The following is an 18,372-nucleotide window of genomic DNA, read 5'->3' on the forward strand; positions in this document are numbered from 1 at the left end:
GAAAGTTATATAAGTCTATAAGTCTCAATTTTGTATGTTGATTAGTTGCTATTTTGTTGATGCAATTAACCTTGAATTAGTATTGTATTCACATTTAGGTTATTTATTTCCTTTAAATGTATTTTGCAACAGTAAAGGTATTAATTACATATTGTGAAATACCTTTCTTTGATTTATGTTAAGTAATTCTGAACTATGATCCCAATAATTAACCTTTAATCAAACACAATAAACAGTATTCTGTTAAAGTACTTAATACAGATATACGTTTTTAAATAAAATTTCTATTTCACAGGATTTTAAACAATTTGTTAAGATTTGCAAAGAAAATTCAGTTAATATAAAATGTTACACGTTAATTGCAACTTTCATCGTATGTCAACTGCATCTCAAGTTTTAACGAAATCCAAAGTGTTTCGTTCTAACCTTCAACTGTTTATACGATATAAATCAGGTAAGTTAAATGACGATCGATAATTACCAAATGACATGAAAAGAATTGCAAAGAATGATCATATTTTCATTACAGATAATGCTATTGTTACTATTGGTAACGTTTCAAAAGAAGTGAAATCACCAAAAAATCCTGAATATGTGCCTAGGAAATATTGTAAGTCTATATGATTTCTTCTCTATAGTTTTATTATTTTAATATAAGAACATCATGTAATGTTAATATGTTATTGTAAACAGTACTTAAGGCTCAGGAGGAAGATGCATCTACGTTAAAACATTTAAAATGGATGCTCCAAAAGGATATTCTATCTCAAGATATATTTTTAATTGGAGGACCAGGCACAAGGCGTAGAAAATTAGCTCTTGCTTTTCTTGAACTCACAGAACGTGAATTAGAATTCATTGCACTTTCAAGGGATACAACTGAAGCAGATTTAAAACAAAGAAGAGAAATTAGAAGTGGTACTGCCTATTATCATGACCAAAGTGCTGTGAGGGCAGCGACAAATGGAAGAGTTCTCATTATTGAAGGTGTTGAGAAGGCTGAAAGAAATGTGCTACCTGTTTTGAATAACTTATTAGAAAATCGTGAAATGCATTTAGAAGATGGAAGGTTTCTTATTCCTGCAGCACGCTATGATAAATTACTTGAGGTATGAATGTATACATATATGGATACTTCATATCAGTCATTTACTTTATATTCTATGCAGTTTTTGATATATTAATTATTTTTCAGACACACAGCCAGAAAGAATTAGATACTTGGAGACTTGTTAGAGTTAGTGAAGATTTTAGAGTAATTGCATTAGGTTTGCCATCACCAAGATATCCTGGACATCCACTTGATCCACCTTTTAGATCTAGGTTTCAGGCTAGGCATATTTCACCTCCAAGTTTTGAAGTAAGTACATATATTTAAAAAATAAGTTCAACAAAAATGACTAAAAAGTTAATTACATTAAAATATGGGAATATATAATATTAATATTCTTATGTTAATAAGAATAACATCACTTCTGTTTCTTTGTATAATCTTTAAAAATAAAAACGGTAATTATTTAGAAGTTGGTCCTCCTCACCGATTTTCGTGACCTTGAAATATGTTGTCAAGGTCATCATTCTGAACAACTTTTCCCTATACATGTTACCGCCGCTCTGCCTTAGTTAGGTTAGGTTAGGTTAGGTTTAGGTTAGGTTTAGGTTTAGAGCGTTAGGGTTAGGGTTATGGAACTCGTACGCCTCATTACGTGGGATATATAGCTGAGTTTTTATTCCGACGTCAACATGATGTTAATGAGCGTATAATGGCATTTTTCGACATGATGGGCGAAATGTTTCCGATTTCTGACAAAACAAAATGAATAATAGGTATACAATATATAAAAAGTGAAAGAAAGAGTAATTATAACGTGAAAAAATCAAAAACAAAACTCACTCTTTCAATCACCATTCAGTCTCCATTTTTCCCGGAATACAGTGTACTCGTAATCTAAGTTTAACTAAAGATTTTTGCAAATATCTCGGAAACTAAGGCCGAGCGGCGGTCATATGTATAGGAAAAAGTTGTTCAGAATGATGACCTTGACAACATATTTCAAGGTCACGAAAATCGGTGAGAAGGGCAAACTTCTAACTAATTACCAAAGATTTTTGCAAATATCTCGGAAACTAAGGCCGAGCGGCGGTAACAAGTATAGGGAAAAGTTGTTCAGAATGATGACCTTGACAACATATTTCAAGGTCACGAAAATCGGTGAGAAGGGCAAACTTCTAACTAATTACCAAAGATTTTTGCAAATATCTCGGAAACTAAGGCCGAGCGGCGGTAACAAGTATAGGGAAAAGTTGTTCAGAATGATGACCTTGACAACATATTTCAAGGTCACGAAAATCGGTGAGGAGGACCAACTTCTAAATAATTACCATAAAAATTTCTATTTATACTAATATTATTAGCAAATAATAAATCCGATATGTATTTAAAAGACAATTGAAAAGTATTGTGTAATAGCGTTAGCAAGCGTATTACTACTTTTTAATAAGAGAGATCTGATACGTATACGATTACTTACTAGCAATTTGAAGTTTCATGTGACAACGATCTATAATTACTAGCGTGGCTCGGAGGAGACCGTGGCGCGTGGTATTCGCCAAAGTTTTACCTGATTTATGTAGTGACGTATCGTTAGACACGGGTTGCGGAGGTCGTAGAAACCCCTCCAGTCAGCCATCCCTCCCGATGCTAGTTCCTTTCGTATATAAACTGTTCGTAGCTGCGCTATGGTCACAGTCATCGCCGTTTGGATCGCGTGTCCTCAGAACAGTGGATGGAACTCTGTCCTCTGTTCGTAGTCGACAGTCAATACCTTGGAATTCATTCGAACAAGAAATTCAGCGCTGAAAACTACGATATGCTATTCCGTATTTAAAAGTTTCTAAGAACATAGAACAATGCCAGCTATATGGTCATCCTCTGAAAGACCAATATCTGTTCGCACTGTCTGGGTAGACGGTATTCGACACGCGATTCTGTCGCCCGACGATCCATTGATTAATCCCAAGTTACGTCGACGTTCCCGTGTGTCAAGGAATAAAAATTACTCGACGGAATATCAACAATTGGAATCGAGACTAGAACGTTTGAATAGTTGTTTCACGAATTTACGAATGGTTGCCGGTAACAATCTTTCAGAGAATAAACCTCCTCAGGTGTATCGCAAACTATCCGCACCTCCTTGTCCTAGAATGTCTATCGGTACCGCTGACATTAGTACGTTAGAATCTCCCTTGAGTATAAATAGAAGAATTGAAAAGACATCCGAAGAAGATGCGGATCCTTTCACCGCTAGATCGGCTTTTAAACAGGAAAGTTACGAAAGAACGTCAGAGATAAATTCTAAAGCGAACACAACGGAATGCAAACAGACAGAGGGGACATCCGATACCTTTTGGAATCCATTGTTCGAGAGGGTTCTCCAGTGGCTGGATTTATCCGGAAGGGCGCAAAGCTACGACTACGAGGAGGATTTCGTCGGAAGATCGCCTCGGGAAGAGGAACGAAAATGGAGCCCGGCTAAGAAGAGATTTCCACGCTTGAAACGCGAATGTCCCGAGGAAAAGGAACGAATATCGATGAAAAATTATAAATTGCATAAACAGCGTCATTTGAGAGATGAGAACAGGGTGTTGGAGAACCGCTTGCCAAAAATAAAGATAACGAAAGAAAGATTTCGAGAAAACAACGAAACAATGATGGATCCTCTATTCTACTCGGTAGATAATGCAAAGATGTCTTTAAAATTGTACCAAGATCAAACGAAGAACGAAACAAAGGCACAGGAAAAATCATCAACCATGTGGTCTCCTCCTGGACGCTTTAAACTGCACGTAGTGATACCGAACATTAATTCCAAGGAGAATCACACGTCTTCTCAAGAATCATTGATCAACGACTAAAAAAATAATATTCTAAATTTTTCGTATCACTTGCATGCAATGTTTTAATTATTCTGTAATTTACATCGGATCCACCTAACATTGTATAGTGCCTTTCATAATGCTGAAGAGAATTATTTTCTGCTAAGAAGTCATCAACCACTTAAATGCTTCTAGTGATAGAAATGTATTAAATCAGACTGATATACATTGTCTTATCTACATAAAGGTATTTATATCAGAATGAAAGAAAAATATTTATATCTAAATTTTTATCAACTTATCGTTAGTTTAATTTTATTGCACGAGAAATTGTTTATTTTTTTTATTATTATTTTTACGATTATTTCTGATTCAAATGTGTTGTAGAGTGGTTTCGCCTGCGTTCGTAGCTTTTCATTGAAAGTCAATATCCCCCAATAAATTCCGCTTTATCGAGAGTCAATTCGATAGCCATTATTCTTCGTGTGAAATAGTAATGGGGAATGGTGCCGGGGCGAGACGTCACGATCGTGTTTTACGCATTTTAACAACGCCGGCCATGTTCGTAAATTGTCGGGCAAAGTTAAATAACAACGGTGGCGAGAGTTACTTAAAAAGTCAAATATAATTAGAAGGGTTCACGGAGGATGTTTAAACTACTTTAGAGCAATTTTCCGTGACCGCGCTACGAAGGTCCTAATATGTTGTAAAACTTCGTGTCACGCGGTGCAATTTGCAAAGTAATACCTTTTACACGTTGAAACTTCGTTTTTATGCATCCATAGACACAGTTTTAACGTTTAGCATTTAAAATGAGTTTAAAAATAATTTCTACGTTGATGCCATACTAAATTTGAACAAAATTAAATGTTATAATTGTTAGATGATGGAAGAAGAGATTTTTGTAACGTTATTAGACTTAGGAAATTAGAGGTATAATACACTGAACTTGGATGCTTTATCAAACTTTGTGAGTCGCGTGCCGAGACACACACAAAGTCTCGAAACAAAGCATTAGTATCATAATTGTTTGATAGCATATATTTTATAAACTTCCGCAAAAGTTTGTCACTCTGAGGTATGTATCGTTATTAGGAACGAAATGTGTGGATCTTATCTTAAAATACAACTCTCGTTAGAAAGTTTGCTCTTATTTAACGCTGCAGTAGTTTTCTAAAATTGCGTTTGTCGTATGAAAAGTTCATCAAAAGCGGCATTAAACGCGAAATCGAAACACGGCACGCAAAATCGAAACACGGCACGCAATATGAAGCTCATTAAGGAAAAACAAAGAAAAAGGTCTTGATTAATCTGTGTCCGAAAAATTAATAGTCTTAACTTATATTCTGCTATTTAATTTGTAATTTGATATTTTTACTTTTGTACGTTTATAAATATATTGTGGAATAACTGACATTCAGCTCGGCATGCCAATTGGTAATTAGGAACTGTAGGATGGATACCTTATTATTAATCTGTACTACTTATCTTTTCAATAATATTAAGAATTGACTTCTCCAAAATTAATTGACTTACATGTTATGATAAACTATTATTACTTTATTGTTTAAAAATTTGTATATACATTTAGTTCATTAGTAATTGAAGAGTGTAGAATGGATACCGTATTATTGACTTGTACTACTTATTTTTCCAAAAATACTAAGAATGAACTTTCCCAAAATTAATTTACTTATATACTATGATAAACTATTACTTTACTTTATTATTTAAAAATCTGAATTTAAATTTAGTATATCAATTAAAAATTGAGGAGTGTAAAATGAATACTTTATTATTTTTCCAATAATACTAAGTAAGAATGGACTTTCCCAAAATTAATTGAGTTGAATATTCTGATAAACTATTATTATTTTATTATTTAAAAATTTGAATATAAGTTCAGTCTATTGGTAATTGAGGAGTGCAGAATGGATACCCTATTATTGATCAATACTACTTGCATCTTCAATACTATTATATTGAGAACGAACTTTCCTAGAGTTCATTAACCTACAATTAATCTATGGTATATTTTAAAGTTCCTAAATATATTTATTCAATAATTTATATTGTTCGACTGAAATTGAGTCAATTTCCATGAAACTCTTTCGTTTTCGCGGATCTATTTCAGGATACCGTTAAGGGAATCGTATTTTCGCGGAAGCCGTGATAATCGCGTCGATTGGTTTGGGAATGTGGCTCAATTGAAAGTTTTCGATGGAAATCTGTAAGCTATCTCGAGGATTTCGTGCCGACTGGTAGTTATTCTCGTAGTTGGCATGCGGTGGAAAGCTCTCTTGGTGCTAATCACTCGGTTGGACTGTTTCAAACGAATTGTAGTGTAACATTCCGTACACGGAATTGTTCACAATTATGCGATATATGTAGCTTTCGGACAAACGGAAACAGTTTAGATATCTTTGTGGAAATAATGTAACCATAACTTTGAACGTTGTTACATAGGAGGTACAAGGATTCTGTATTATTATCTTCGAAAATTAAACTGATATACTGGGAGTATGCAAAAACGTCCACTGTTTTTAAAGCAATTTTCTAAAATTATTATATTACCGATAAAAGAATATTTTAAACGAAAATATTTTGCTACCTTTTGTTAAAAAAATGGATATAGCAAAGAAAATCTACAATTAGGCCTGAATTATCAATAAATTAATAACTATAATTATTATTACTGTGAAATCATTTATAATATTTATGTATTTATAAAAGATTGGAAATACGAAGTGAATTGTTTCAATTTTTAGGAACAATTGAACACTTTAACGAGCCTTGTTAGACACACGGACACCGCGAAATTAAGGCAACTATTATCATGCGCGCACGCTTTCGTTACACAAGAAGCTATATCCTTAGGTCTTCCAGATTTTCCCCTGGATACTCTTTCGTCGGCTGCTATTATCATGGTAAACATTTTCTCATCTTAACCACCGATTTGCTTGATGGACTTTATGTTAATCCACGTGTTATCACAGGATCAGTGTCCATATCTGCCGGTGTTCGATATATTTTACAGATGTTATCCCTATAAATTGTTTCTGGGGAAGGAGGGTCGAAGTGCCGTCGAAAATATACTCGAAACTTTTCACGTTCTGAATGGAGCACAAGTTTCGAAAGAAATAAGTGTAAAAAATAAAATTGAAGATAAAAATTCAATTAACGTCGGTATTAAGTATGCTAACGAAGAAACAGTGTTAACTGTGAGTAACAATAATAAAAAAAAAAAAAACAAACATAAAACTGAGATGACAATCGTATTTATATTTGATCGACAGGTTTCTTGCGGTACTAAACGGACAAACGAAAGTACCAATAAAATTAAATACGTAAAGACGAATTATCAGAATAATTTATTGGTAAGCATGTTGGAATCGCATATCGTATCTGATCTTTGTCTAATTGGTCCAAAGGGTTGTGGCAAATCAATAACTGTTCAAACATTAGCCAATTTAATGGGATATCAAGTGGAACCAGTAGTATTGTATCAGGCAGGTGTTACGTAATTAGAATATTATTAAATCGAGTTAGTGTTGGTAACAATTTAAAACAACTGAAATATCTTGTTAGGATATGACTTCCAGGGATTTGATACAACAACGAACCACATTATCTAATGGCGATACTGTTTGGAAAAATTCACCATTGGTCGATGCAGCATTGCAAGGGAAACTGGCTGTACTGGACGGAATTAATAGAATAGATCCTAGTACTCTGGCTATATTGCATAGGTACATTGTATTGAAGAGTTTAAAAAAAAAAAAAAGAAGACATTGAAAATATCATTTATTCGTTTGTAGATTGGTTCACGACCGAGAATTACAGTTGCACGATGGAAAGAGATTGATCAGTGCAGATCGTTACGACGAGATAAAAGAGAAGTACAACAGGTCAGATGAGAACTTGCAAGATTCTGGAGTATTACGTATTCATCCATCCTTCAGGATTATGGCTTTAGCAGAATCGCCCGTGATTAATACCTCTTCGAGGCAATGGTTGAACTCTGAACTACTCAGTTTGTTCCTTTTCCATGAGATGAGACCGCTTACCAAATCGGAGGAGCTTCATATCATTCGATCGAAGGTGCTACTTTATTGCTTTATTATTTAATACTAATTTACTTTCAAGAGAACCTATTTTGCATAATAATTGCAATTCTAGTACGGAGAACCTTCAACAGCGTTACAGAACATCTTAGAATTGGCACACGTGTTACGATCCTCTAACGATCCGACTCTGCAGTCTCTATCTGGCTTCCTCAGTACAAGACAACTTCTGAGGATAGCAGGAAGAATGCACAAATTCCAAACTGACGATGCTTATAGCGCGGTGCAACGAGCTTGTTTGGCTCGTTTCTTGCCGGCGGTTGCGAAACAAGCGCTCCAAGATTCTTGTGCTCACGTGGGTATCGTTTCAACAAAAACAGTACCCAACACGAATATCAAGTGCACAATCACGGGAGACACGGTGAAAATTGGTAACACGGTCGTTGAAAGATACAAGACGGCAGCTTTAACTAAAGTACCTGATGTATTGTTCTATGACGTGCCTCAGCACGTGGCACTTTTAGAGAATTTATTGCAAGACTTTAGCTTAGGACAACATCTGTTGCTAGTCGGTAATCAGGGTGTAGGGAAGAATAAAATTGTCGACAGACTGTTGCAATTGTTGAACAAACCACGAGAGTATATTCAGCTACACAGGGACACGACTGTTCAAACTTTGACCCTCCAACCAATGGTTAGAGATGGAAAAGTGATGTATGAAGATTCGCCACTTGTACAGGCTGTTAAATTGGGACATGTCCTTGTTATTGATGAAGCAGACAAAGCTCCAACTCATGTTACTTGCATTTTAAAAGTATGTATCTCGTTTATTCGTGATGAGAGTTCAATGATCAAACTTAACAATCTTTCTGTTTGTTTTTCAGACGTTAGTCGAATCTGGGGAAATGATACTATCAGATGGAAGGCGCATAGTATCTTCGAGTTCTGATACACAGGACCCAAATACAATAGCACTTCATCCTGATTTCAGAATGATAGTACTAGCTAACAGACCTGGCTTTCCATTTTTGGGACATGATTTCTTTGGAGCACTGGGTGATCTGTTCAGCACCCATGCTGTTGATAATCCAACTGTTGAAAATGAAATACAACTTTTGAAACAGTATGGTCCAAACGTAGATAGAGAAATAATATTGAAATTAGTAAAAGCTTTTGGAGAGCTTAGAAACATGGCTGATCAAGGTTTAGTTTCGTATCCCTATTCAACTCGAGAAGTTGTTAATATAGTGAAACATTTAGAGGTAAGTTTGCACGATTTTACATTTAATCTCAGATTAATATACATATATAATTTTATGTGTTTTCAGAAATTTCCTCAGGAATCGTTAGCTAACGTGGTGCGAAACGTATTTGATTTTGATCGGTATAGCGAAGAAACTTTTAACACCTTAGTGTCTATTTTGCATAAACATGGAATCCCTATTGGAACCAGTCCTACTAATATTGCCTTAGCAAAAGAGTAAGATACTCTATTAGAGAAATTTTGTTAGAATCATAATTAATTTTTATATATTTTTATTTTTCAAAGAATAAAATTTGAAAGGAGTACAATGTCTAATTACATTTCCTGTCCTTTTCCTTTGCAGAATATCTTTACCGTCGAACAAGATTTGCGCTACCTGGAATGTTTCGAATCAACAACAACTGTTACGTGTTCAGGAAAAATATATTAAGCTTAAATCGTCGATCAAATTGAGACAAAACACTTTGCCCTTAGATCTCGTCGAAGCTCGATCGGCATTATTCACCGAATTACAAAGTTATTGGACTGTACCGCTTGGTAACTCTGGTGTGGTTGCGGCTTTGACGATAGTTAAAGGTACGAGAGACGATGGCAAAGATGATAAAATTAATATTCTTGCGGAGAATCCTTTAAAGATCTTCACTATGAGCCTGGAATCAGATACGATTCAGGAAACTTTGTTGCCGAGCTTAATAAGCTATGAAAGACATAACAAACCTTTCTACACAATGGCAAGCGATAATAATCAAAACGTTTTAATACATGAAGAGATTGTAAGTAGATTTTCTAAGAAATTAACATTTTTTATTCATGTTTTTCCTAAGAGATAATTACTTTCAGAGTAATACTTTACTATTGGTGAATACCATTAACAGAACTGTTCAAAAAATAGAATTATTGTCCTTCCTCGACATGGCTTCAGATAAATTATCAAACGCTTTTCGAACTAACAATCTTCGATGGAAGATGAAAACAGATTTAATTCAATCTCATAATCAAATCGTTTTCTACACACCTAATTCTAAGAGGATAGAAGTAATCGATTTACATTCCATGTGTTCTTACTCGATTAATCTACCGTTTGACATAGAATCGATTGTACTTCCATCTGAAAAGAAGTGGTTGATTCAAGACACGCGAAGGAACAAATATATTCTAAAAAGATCAGCAGATTCGTCTCCCTGTCCGAATGTTCTACAGGAATTAGAAGAGATTAGCAAGGATAACGTGAAAGTTGGTGCATTCTTGAGTTGCAGCAATACTAATTTGAGCAGTAATGTGCTTAGCGCAGCGTTGGAACAGAAGATAGAATCTCCTAACAGATTATTAGCGAATGATAATACATATGCAACTATTGCTGTCGGATTTCCTGATTTGGATAGCTTTAACGAACTTCACTTTTGGCCTAGACCACACCGAAGTAGAAGTTTCACATCTCCTATTGTTATGGAAAATGGACAGATTATTCGAGCAGTTATACCTGAGGAAGTTCCTGATGATGTTCTCCCTAAGACTGGGAAGCATTTGGGAATCGTTGGTTATTTAGAAATTGTTGATACTGTAAATCATAAGATGCGTTATCTACCTATACCAGAGTGAGTATAATATTTTCTTGAAAGCTAATTTCTGTTTAAGAATCTTCATTTATATTTATTCTACTTATGTTTCTCTTTCAGACCAGTAAATGTATCATACGCGACTCAATTGTTATATCCAAACAATTACCCCTTGTACATATCATCTAAATCAAATCAGGATCTTGTAACCGTGGATGCAGGTGGATGTGTGCGCCTTTGGGAGGCATCTTTAGCGAGTATCGAGAAATCACTTGGAGCTTGGAGAAGAATGATAGGGGATGATAATGAGAACCTACAAATTACAAAAGAAAGATATTCGGGATTGGACGTTAGTAGCCCTAAGCATGGTAAAATCGACCAGCAAAATGCACCTCATGTTGGAGGCAATACTTGGGCTGGAGGAACTGGAGGTATAGTATGCTATTAGGATCACGAACATCCTCCGAGATATGAATGTTTAATGAAAATTGCAGGAAGAGACACGGCAGGTCTCGGTGGAAAAGGTGGACCTTATCGTTTAGATGCAGGTCATACAGTGCATCAACTTAGCGATGAAGAAAAGAATGCTGTACCGGAACACATAAAAAAAGCAGCGATGGAAATGGGTCGTAAAGCGTTCCAGCAACGCTTAAGAGACATTAATATGAGCGAATATGATCACAATCTCTACTCTCAGTTCAGTAATGCTGTTCAAAAGCAGGTTAAAGCGTTAAGGACTATAATAGGTGAATAACGTATCTATTATCTTTCAAAGCTTTAAGAAGATAGTTCATTTTTTAACTAAAGGGTACTTTTATTATTATGGTAAATTTCCTTAAATTTAAATGCCTTTTCACAGACAGTCTACAGGCGAAAAGTAAAGAGCGTCAGTGGTGCAGGCACCAAACTTCTGGTGAATTGGATGACACAAAATTAATCGAAGGATTAACGGGAGAAAGAACGATTTACCGAAGGAGGGCTGAAAAGGAACCAGATCCTGGTGCTCCATTAACGAAACCGAAACGATTGAAGTTAGTGGTGGACGTATCAGGTAGTATGTATAGGTTTAACGGATACGATGGACGCCTCGATCGAGAAATGGAAGCCAGTGTTATGGTAATGGAAGCGTTTAGCGGATACGAAGGGAAATTTCAGTATGATATCGTTGGTCATTCCGGCGATGACTATGATATCGTTTTCGTTAAGCACACTCAACCACCGGCGGATAATAAGCGTAGATTGGAAGTGATAAAGGTAATTGAAGTTAAGAAACTACTTCAATTAAACTTGAAACTTAGCTTCCTAAATGGAGTCATTTCTTTCAGACGATGCACGCGCACTCGCAGTTTTGCATGTCCGGTGACAATACTTTGCAGGCAACCCAGCAAGCAATCGCGAGCCTTGCAAAAGAAGATTCTGACGAGTCTATTGTTGTTGTATTTTCGGATGCGAATTTTGATCGTTACGGTATTCGACCTGAGAGTTTTGCAAAAATTCTCACGTCAAATCCAAACGTAAATGCCTTTGCCATATTCATTGGATCATTGGGAAATCAGGCTGTTAGGTATGTGTATGACATTTAATTTTTGTGAGATAATATTTTCATGGATAAAAAAATGTGTGTTCAATTTCAAGCTTAACGAAGAGAATGCCTTCGGGACGAGCATTCGTTTGCATGGACCTCAAGGATATACCTCGAATATTGCAACAAATATTTGCTGCTTCTTTGTTAAGTACTACGCGATCCAGTTGATCCGTAGATTATCAGCCATTTTATATAATTTTATAAGTATTTGTAATAAGCAAGCAAAGAATGTATTATAATACATACTTAGTGGAAATTTAATGTATACTATCACGTTATTTAATTGTTATAAATATTGTTATTGTAGAGTTAAAATTCTTATTATACATAATAAATGCTTTTTATATCAGAATAAAGTAATTGAAAGTTGAATATGGTACTTACCGAGTAGTCAGGGTGATGCAACGCCGAACCTCCACGAAGTCCATCGGAAACGTACGAAGTAGTTCAAAAGCGCGCTACCACATTTCTTCGATCAGTTGCTGAACAATAAGAATAATAGATATAATTATGAATGATATTAATCGAAGAAGCACAATAGCTGCCCGCTGAATAGGTAAGTACAGATTGATAAAACATATTTACCTCAAAATAAGATATTTGAATGAACAGTTCATCTCATGTAGCACTTTCGAAACAATTAGTAATATCACACGGGTTCACTTTCACGAAATATATACGAGTTCTACAAGATTAATACGTTTCTACGTGTATTAGACGAATAATTGATATATATTAAAGATATATCGAAGATAATTATAACTGGAAAAACACTTGGAAGAACTCGAATCGGCACACAAGAATGGCGGTTAGGTTGCCGGAAAGCTGGAGGGTGACGGGTGGAGCCGAAGTTTGCCGAAGTTCGTCGAGGAGAATCGAGAGCGTCGAGTGGTGTGGGGCGTACATTCGTTAGTCGCACGCCGGTCGTTGAATGGAGCGGGTGTGGAGACGCGTACAAGGTGCCGGGCGTCGCGGTGCCACAGCTCGCTGTGGTTGCCCTGTACAGCCGTGTCAGCTGCACGTGGACCAACGCGCGAAACGTGGAGGTGGTCGGAAATCTCGTGGTGGACCACAGACGATCGTGTGCAGTTGTCAGGTGCAGCCATGTCCTGTACATCCAGTACTGATTAGGGTTCGTCGTACTCGACCCACGGTTGGCAACTGTGACTGTCCACCGGAATCGCAGCCTTGCGTGCATGCACAGCGAGCATCAGCCGTACGAAGAATCCGAAGGTGAGTAAAAAAGAATAATGCTTATCTTCCATCCTACCTATGCCGTCATAGTTTCACCCTGTTATCGTCCTAGTGTATGCACACGTTACGAACCATTATGAGTTAAAGGGGTGGAAGGAACGACGAAGGTCAAAGTAACGACGTGTTGATCGTATTTGCAAAGCTTGAAGCGACCCTAGTACAGTTAACCTGGCGCCCTTTTCTAGAGTGACGGAGAGGGATGGTAATGCGTGTACTTAACGATGGAAAGGTTAACGAGGGTATTATACTTGCATGTTGTAGAAGATAGGGTAGAGTGGTCGAAATACTTTCGTGAGATTTTATTATGCAAAATAAGTGTAACTTTATTTACTAATGAATGAAGATTGAACCAGACAGAGAAATAAATGGTTGCCCCCTTATGGTCATATTCTACAGGTTGCTCTGATAGGGAAATGTATACTACTTTAATAATGTATAATAGTAATACTATATGAAACATAGTAAATTAAAACAATTTTGACACACCCAGTTAGGTTATGATTTTTAAATATTATTATAATCTAAATCTTGTGAAAATATGAACTTTCGTTTTGAACATTCTGTATTGGAGTGGTAATGAAATTTTTTGTACATTAAAAGTTCTAGTATGAAATATTGATTAGCTGAAGAATATTTTCTGAACAGACACGAAAGTCAAGGATGTTTAATGTGTTTACATTGTCCTTACTTTCATCATGTATCATTGAGTACCACACACTCCGGCACTGAATAACAGCTTTCGGTTCTTGTAATACAGTTTCTGCGTTATGCATTAAAAATATTACGTTTTCTGTATATTTTTCGAAATTCATAAATTGGTGAAACGTGAACGTGGTATTTAATACGTTATACGCAATATGGGTCACCGGGGTCACGAATTCAATATTATTGAATAATTAAAAGAAAATAAAGGAAATAAAGTTTTAACAACATTGCGCGTGTCAAATATAATAGCAATTTGAAAAATATATATTAATATCATTTTTATCCTTCAGAAAAATAACTGTTACTAATGTATCATTGCAAAGGGAACTTGAGTTCCGATACTATTGTGTTTTTACACATTTTTTGGCAGTTACAATTTGACTTTTTCATATTATTGCACGCTGTTTTGTCCATCGAAAATAATGAGAAATAGCAAGGTATAACAATATCGTTGCTTTTTGCTCATTTCGTGTTTTATTCTGTCGTTAACGTCTTAAGCGTTATGGATGTTTGTGTACATTGCACAGGAACGCGAACACGAGTTATTGCATTTTTTCCCCCTTATTCCTGAAAGTTACACTCTTAAATCATGCTGCAAGAATTTCGAACAGTTTAAAGAACGCTACAGCTTTCACTGAGCAGCTGTTATTATTTCTTCTAATCTTAGATCGTATGAAATATCGTTACATCTGTTCGTAGATTGAAGGGTACTATTGTCCTATCAGATTTAGTACCTTTGTTCTGTACGTTTAAACTCAATAGAACAAAACAACAGACTCAATTAGATTTAGCTAAACTATCAGCAGGATCCGACACAACAGATTTCTGATTATACAGGAACAGCCAATAGCATTTGGGTGGGACTTATCTAGGCTAGGATGAAACAACTTATTGTTAGAGACTACTGGTCATGACAGAGAGCATTGTCGTGTAACAAGTTACCATAGGATACAATACATCTTGGTATAATATAACCTGAACATTGAAGGAGTGGTCTAGTATCTCGATAGAATTCATCTGAAGACGTATGAGACAAATTAGAGGCCGGTTGGATTCAAAAGAATTCGTTGAAATAGGGATTTTACTATATTGGAAAAGTTTCGGTTTAGTTGACCTCGAGTACAGTTAGCTACGATCGTTTGAATGGACCTCGTAAATTTCCGATGTGTAGGTCACCATGTCAATGACACTCGCTTCATGGAGCCAACCATAAACAACCCCTGGCTCTCCGCGGTCGAGTACATTCAGTCGAGCATCTCGACGAAGTTTCACATTGAAATACGAATTGTTAAGGACACGCTCGATTAATTCTGCCGTTTAATTTCTTCAATTTTTTACTTCTTACTTTGTTACTGTAATTTCAATGGTATTCAAGAATCTTTTTTCCTTTTCAATTACACGATTCGTGCTATTGGTTATTGGGTAATCAATGTCTATTTTTAGTTGCTGTAGATCATATTCAATTTATTTATTTATTTTTGTTTAATAATTCATGTTACATTCTTCTATAATATTTCAATTTTTAACACGTACAACTTGGCGCACCTTTTCATATTCTGCAGGATGAATCAGCTGTTTCCACACTGTCTGATATGAAAATTAGTGGTGGTCCACGTCGTCAGATAAAAGCACAGCTTGAGGGTCACCGGTGGCCCACGCCGGGTTGAACGTTGTTAACCCTTTGACTCTTGTTGACGTTTTTAAAAAATTGCTCTTATGATACTGTAGGCACCTATAGACGCTTAAACCAGTTTAAACTCTTATATTGATTTAATGCAGTGGAATTCAGTGTTTTGGTTATTTCAATCTACCTTCTCAAAAATGCGCGCCTAACGAAAAATCTCGCTGTTCTCGGTATAGGGTGCGACTGAATTCCATTGTATTTACATCGTATCGTACAGCTGGTACGTTTCAAAGTCCGCCGTAGTCAAAGGGTTAGAGAAAATTAGGGCTAACGTTACAAGATCATATAATAACGTGTGCACGTGTTACATCCAGCTTCGATTCAAGTACACATTCCCTCTCTTCTTCAATCCATTCATCTAAATCCTCGAGTGCCTTCAGTGCTTAATAACATGCCTGTTCCAATACAGATGCGACTGTCCGGAACGACCTTGTCGGCACACAGCACCCGCTGGTACACGGCATCGAGTACACTCCTCTTCACCCACTTTTTCCCAAGCAAGTCAGTCCACTTCGCAGCAACAACAACAGCAGCAGTGCGAGTGCGTCGAAAGAATAAACTGTACCCATACGGTCGCCGGGGATGGTTCGCGCGAGTGCGAGTGCGGCGAGGAGGTTAAGCCTTGTTCGCACACGGTCCGACAACGGCGATCGCGTCGTAGCTGCGATTGCAGCGGTAGTGGCTCGCAACCGTGCAGCCACAAACCGCAACACGAAGGACGAATAAAACGCGTTAAGTGTCGCGTAAGGCGTGCCGGTTGTGCCATGGCCAGGTGTACCGCGGAACTCGCGATGCTTCACCTTCACTGGGGTCTGGCGACCGAGTGTGCACCCTGTAAACCACGAGCGCTCACCCGACGGTTGTGCAGGAGGCAGCAGAGCGACAACGAACTCTACAGGAGCAACAGCTTCAAATTCGAGCGCTTCGAGAGAACCAAAGACGAGTGCTCCACGCCGCTTCGTAAACAGGTGAGTGGACTATGCATGTTCCTCTTTCACCGTGCAAACGCTCCGAACGTTTCTTTGATGAGATCCGTTGAATGCTTCTATTGTTTCATTAATTTCGCTGTTTCTCTGTTCACTCATACAGACGGGGTTCTTAATACCTAGCGCGTTTAAATTTTGTTTCATTCATTTCTTCGGTATTCTACTTATGTACAGTGAGAGGCAAGAAGTTCTTAGATGAAAAGTCGCGATTTTCGGAAATTTTAATTACTTATAACTTTTAACTGCGTTGATCAATCTCGATGAACTTTTCAGCATACACATAACTTATCTGAATCAATGTACGAAAGACATATTCTAAATTTTCATTATAGATTCGCATAAAAAAGTTGAAAAATTACCATTCACTATTTTTTTTCACGATTTTAACAAATTGTAATTTTTTAAAACGATGAAAATACATATTTTAGTGAATTAATTTTTATGGCTTCTCAAAAAATCTCAAGTTATTCAGTCCAATTTTTACCAAGGTATTCTATTTTGAACAATGTCTACTTACTTTTGCCTCTCACTGTACATATATGCATGCTATGTTATTGAATTTGACAACGAATGCATTCTTGCATTTCATTGAAACATTAGGAAGTTCTTAGGACGCAATTAAATACAAATGCAATGAAACTTTAGCTGGGAATATTTTTAGCGAGAGAATGTAGTATCGATTTACCCTAATTATTCGCACGCTTTGTTCTCTCACAGCGAAAATGCTCCTCTGAATTTATAATGAGTATAATTAAGCCACGCTTCCATTATGATACTTTAAACGTACTTGTAGATCTGTTGCAACGGATACATGCGCACAGAGTGCATTTTTGATAAGAAACGTTTAATATTCATTGAAAGACTTCTTCATCAGCGTCTTAAATTGATATATTTATTATTCTATCGCGTGTCACAGTTGCACTTGCTTGTGTTAGTCAAATATGTTGAATCTTCATTAAAACGGGTAGCTTTATTAAATGAAGATTGGAAAGGGGATGACGGGGTTGCAGTTTACCTGCGTGAGTGCTTTGAAGAAGGCAGTAGAGCGACAACGAGTTCTACTTTGGGAACAGCTTTAAGTTTGAGCGCTTTGAGAGGAGCAGGGTTGAGTATGGTATTCCACTTAGTATGTACACGAGTCCTCGCGAGGTACGCTTCACTGCCACAGACTGCGTATATTTTTTTACTCGCGTATCGTTGCATTTGAGGGAAGAAAGAGACAAAAAAGGTACTCGAGAGTAAAAAAGAAGGGAGGATGAAAAATTTACACGTAATTAGCACTCAGAGAATATTATAAAGAACCTATGTAGGTATTTAATCGGTCGGTTAAATTGCTTCTTCTAATTGAAGAAAGTTGGATATTATTTTGAAAAAAAAAAAAGAATAACTCACCACAGC

The 18,372-nt window shown here is 36.5% G+C and overlaps 2 protein-coding genes across 2 annotated transcripts in view; both read left to right on the forward strand.

Annotated features, from left to right (window-relative positions):
- The first annotated feature begins 22 nt into the window (after positions 1-22).
- c12.2 (von Willebrand factor A domain-containing protein c12.2) lies at positions 23-12,628 on the forward strand. The gene is made up of 20 exons (XM_034339483.2): positions 23-137; positions 296-454; positions 530-610; positions 694-1,109; positions 1,196-1,360; positions 6,645-6,803; positions 6,873-7,097; positions 7,173-7,385; positions 7,465-7,625; positions 7,695-7,977; positions 8,056-8,754; positions 8,825-9,202; positions 9,269-9,420; positions 9,548-9,977; positions 10,045-10,799; positions 10,881-11,191; positions 11,255-11,506; positions 11,620-12,014; positions 12,086-12,324; positions 12,396-12,628. Exons 2-20 carry the CDS (start codon positions 346-348, stop codon positions 12,511-12,513), a joined length of 5,541 nt encoding a protein of 1,846 aa, XP_034195374.1. The 5' UTR covers positions 23-137; positions 296-345; the 3' UTR covers positions 12,514-12,628.
- A 563-nt stretch (positions 12,629-13,191) lies between these two features.
- hwt (SH2 domain-containing adapter heavyweight) overlaps positions 13,192-18,372 on the forward strand; it is a 165,151-nt gene continuing 159,970 nt past the window's right edge. Inside the window, exons 1-2 of the mRNA XM_034339484.2 lie at positions 13,192-13,578; positions 16,398-16,956. Coding sequence (XP_034195375.2) covers positions 13,277-13,578; positions 16,398-16,956 — 861 coding nt within the window. The 5' untranslated portion in view covers positions 13,192-13,276. The remainder of the gene's footprint in view (positions 13,579-16,397; positions 16,957-18,372) is intronic.

Source organism: Osmia lignaria, chromosome 10, assembly GCF_051020975.1.
Source record: "Osmia lignaria lignaria isolate PbOS001 chromosome 10, iyOsmLign1, whole genome shotgun sequence".
NCBI lineage: Eukaryota > Metazoa > Arthropoda > Insecta > Hymenoptera > Megachilidae > Osmia > Osmia lignaria.

Bases quoted from the DNA above. Each gene is read 5' to 3' on its own strand.
- c12.2 (XM_034339483.2), top strand. From the start codon at position 346: ATGTTACACGTTAATTGCAACTTTCATCGTATGTCAACTGCATCTCAA. The intron at 7,626-7,694 runs GTACATTGTATT...ATTCGTTTGTAG, and splicing joins ACTCTGGCTATATTGCATAG to ATTGGTTCACGACCGAGAAT. The intron at 11,507-11,619 runs GTGAATAACGTA...GCCTTTTCACAG, and splicing joins AGCGTTAAGGACTATAATAG to ACAGTCTACAGGCGAAAAGT.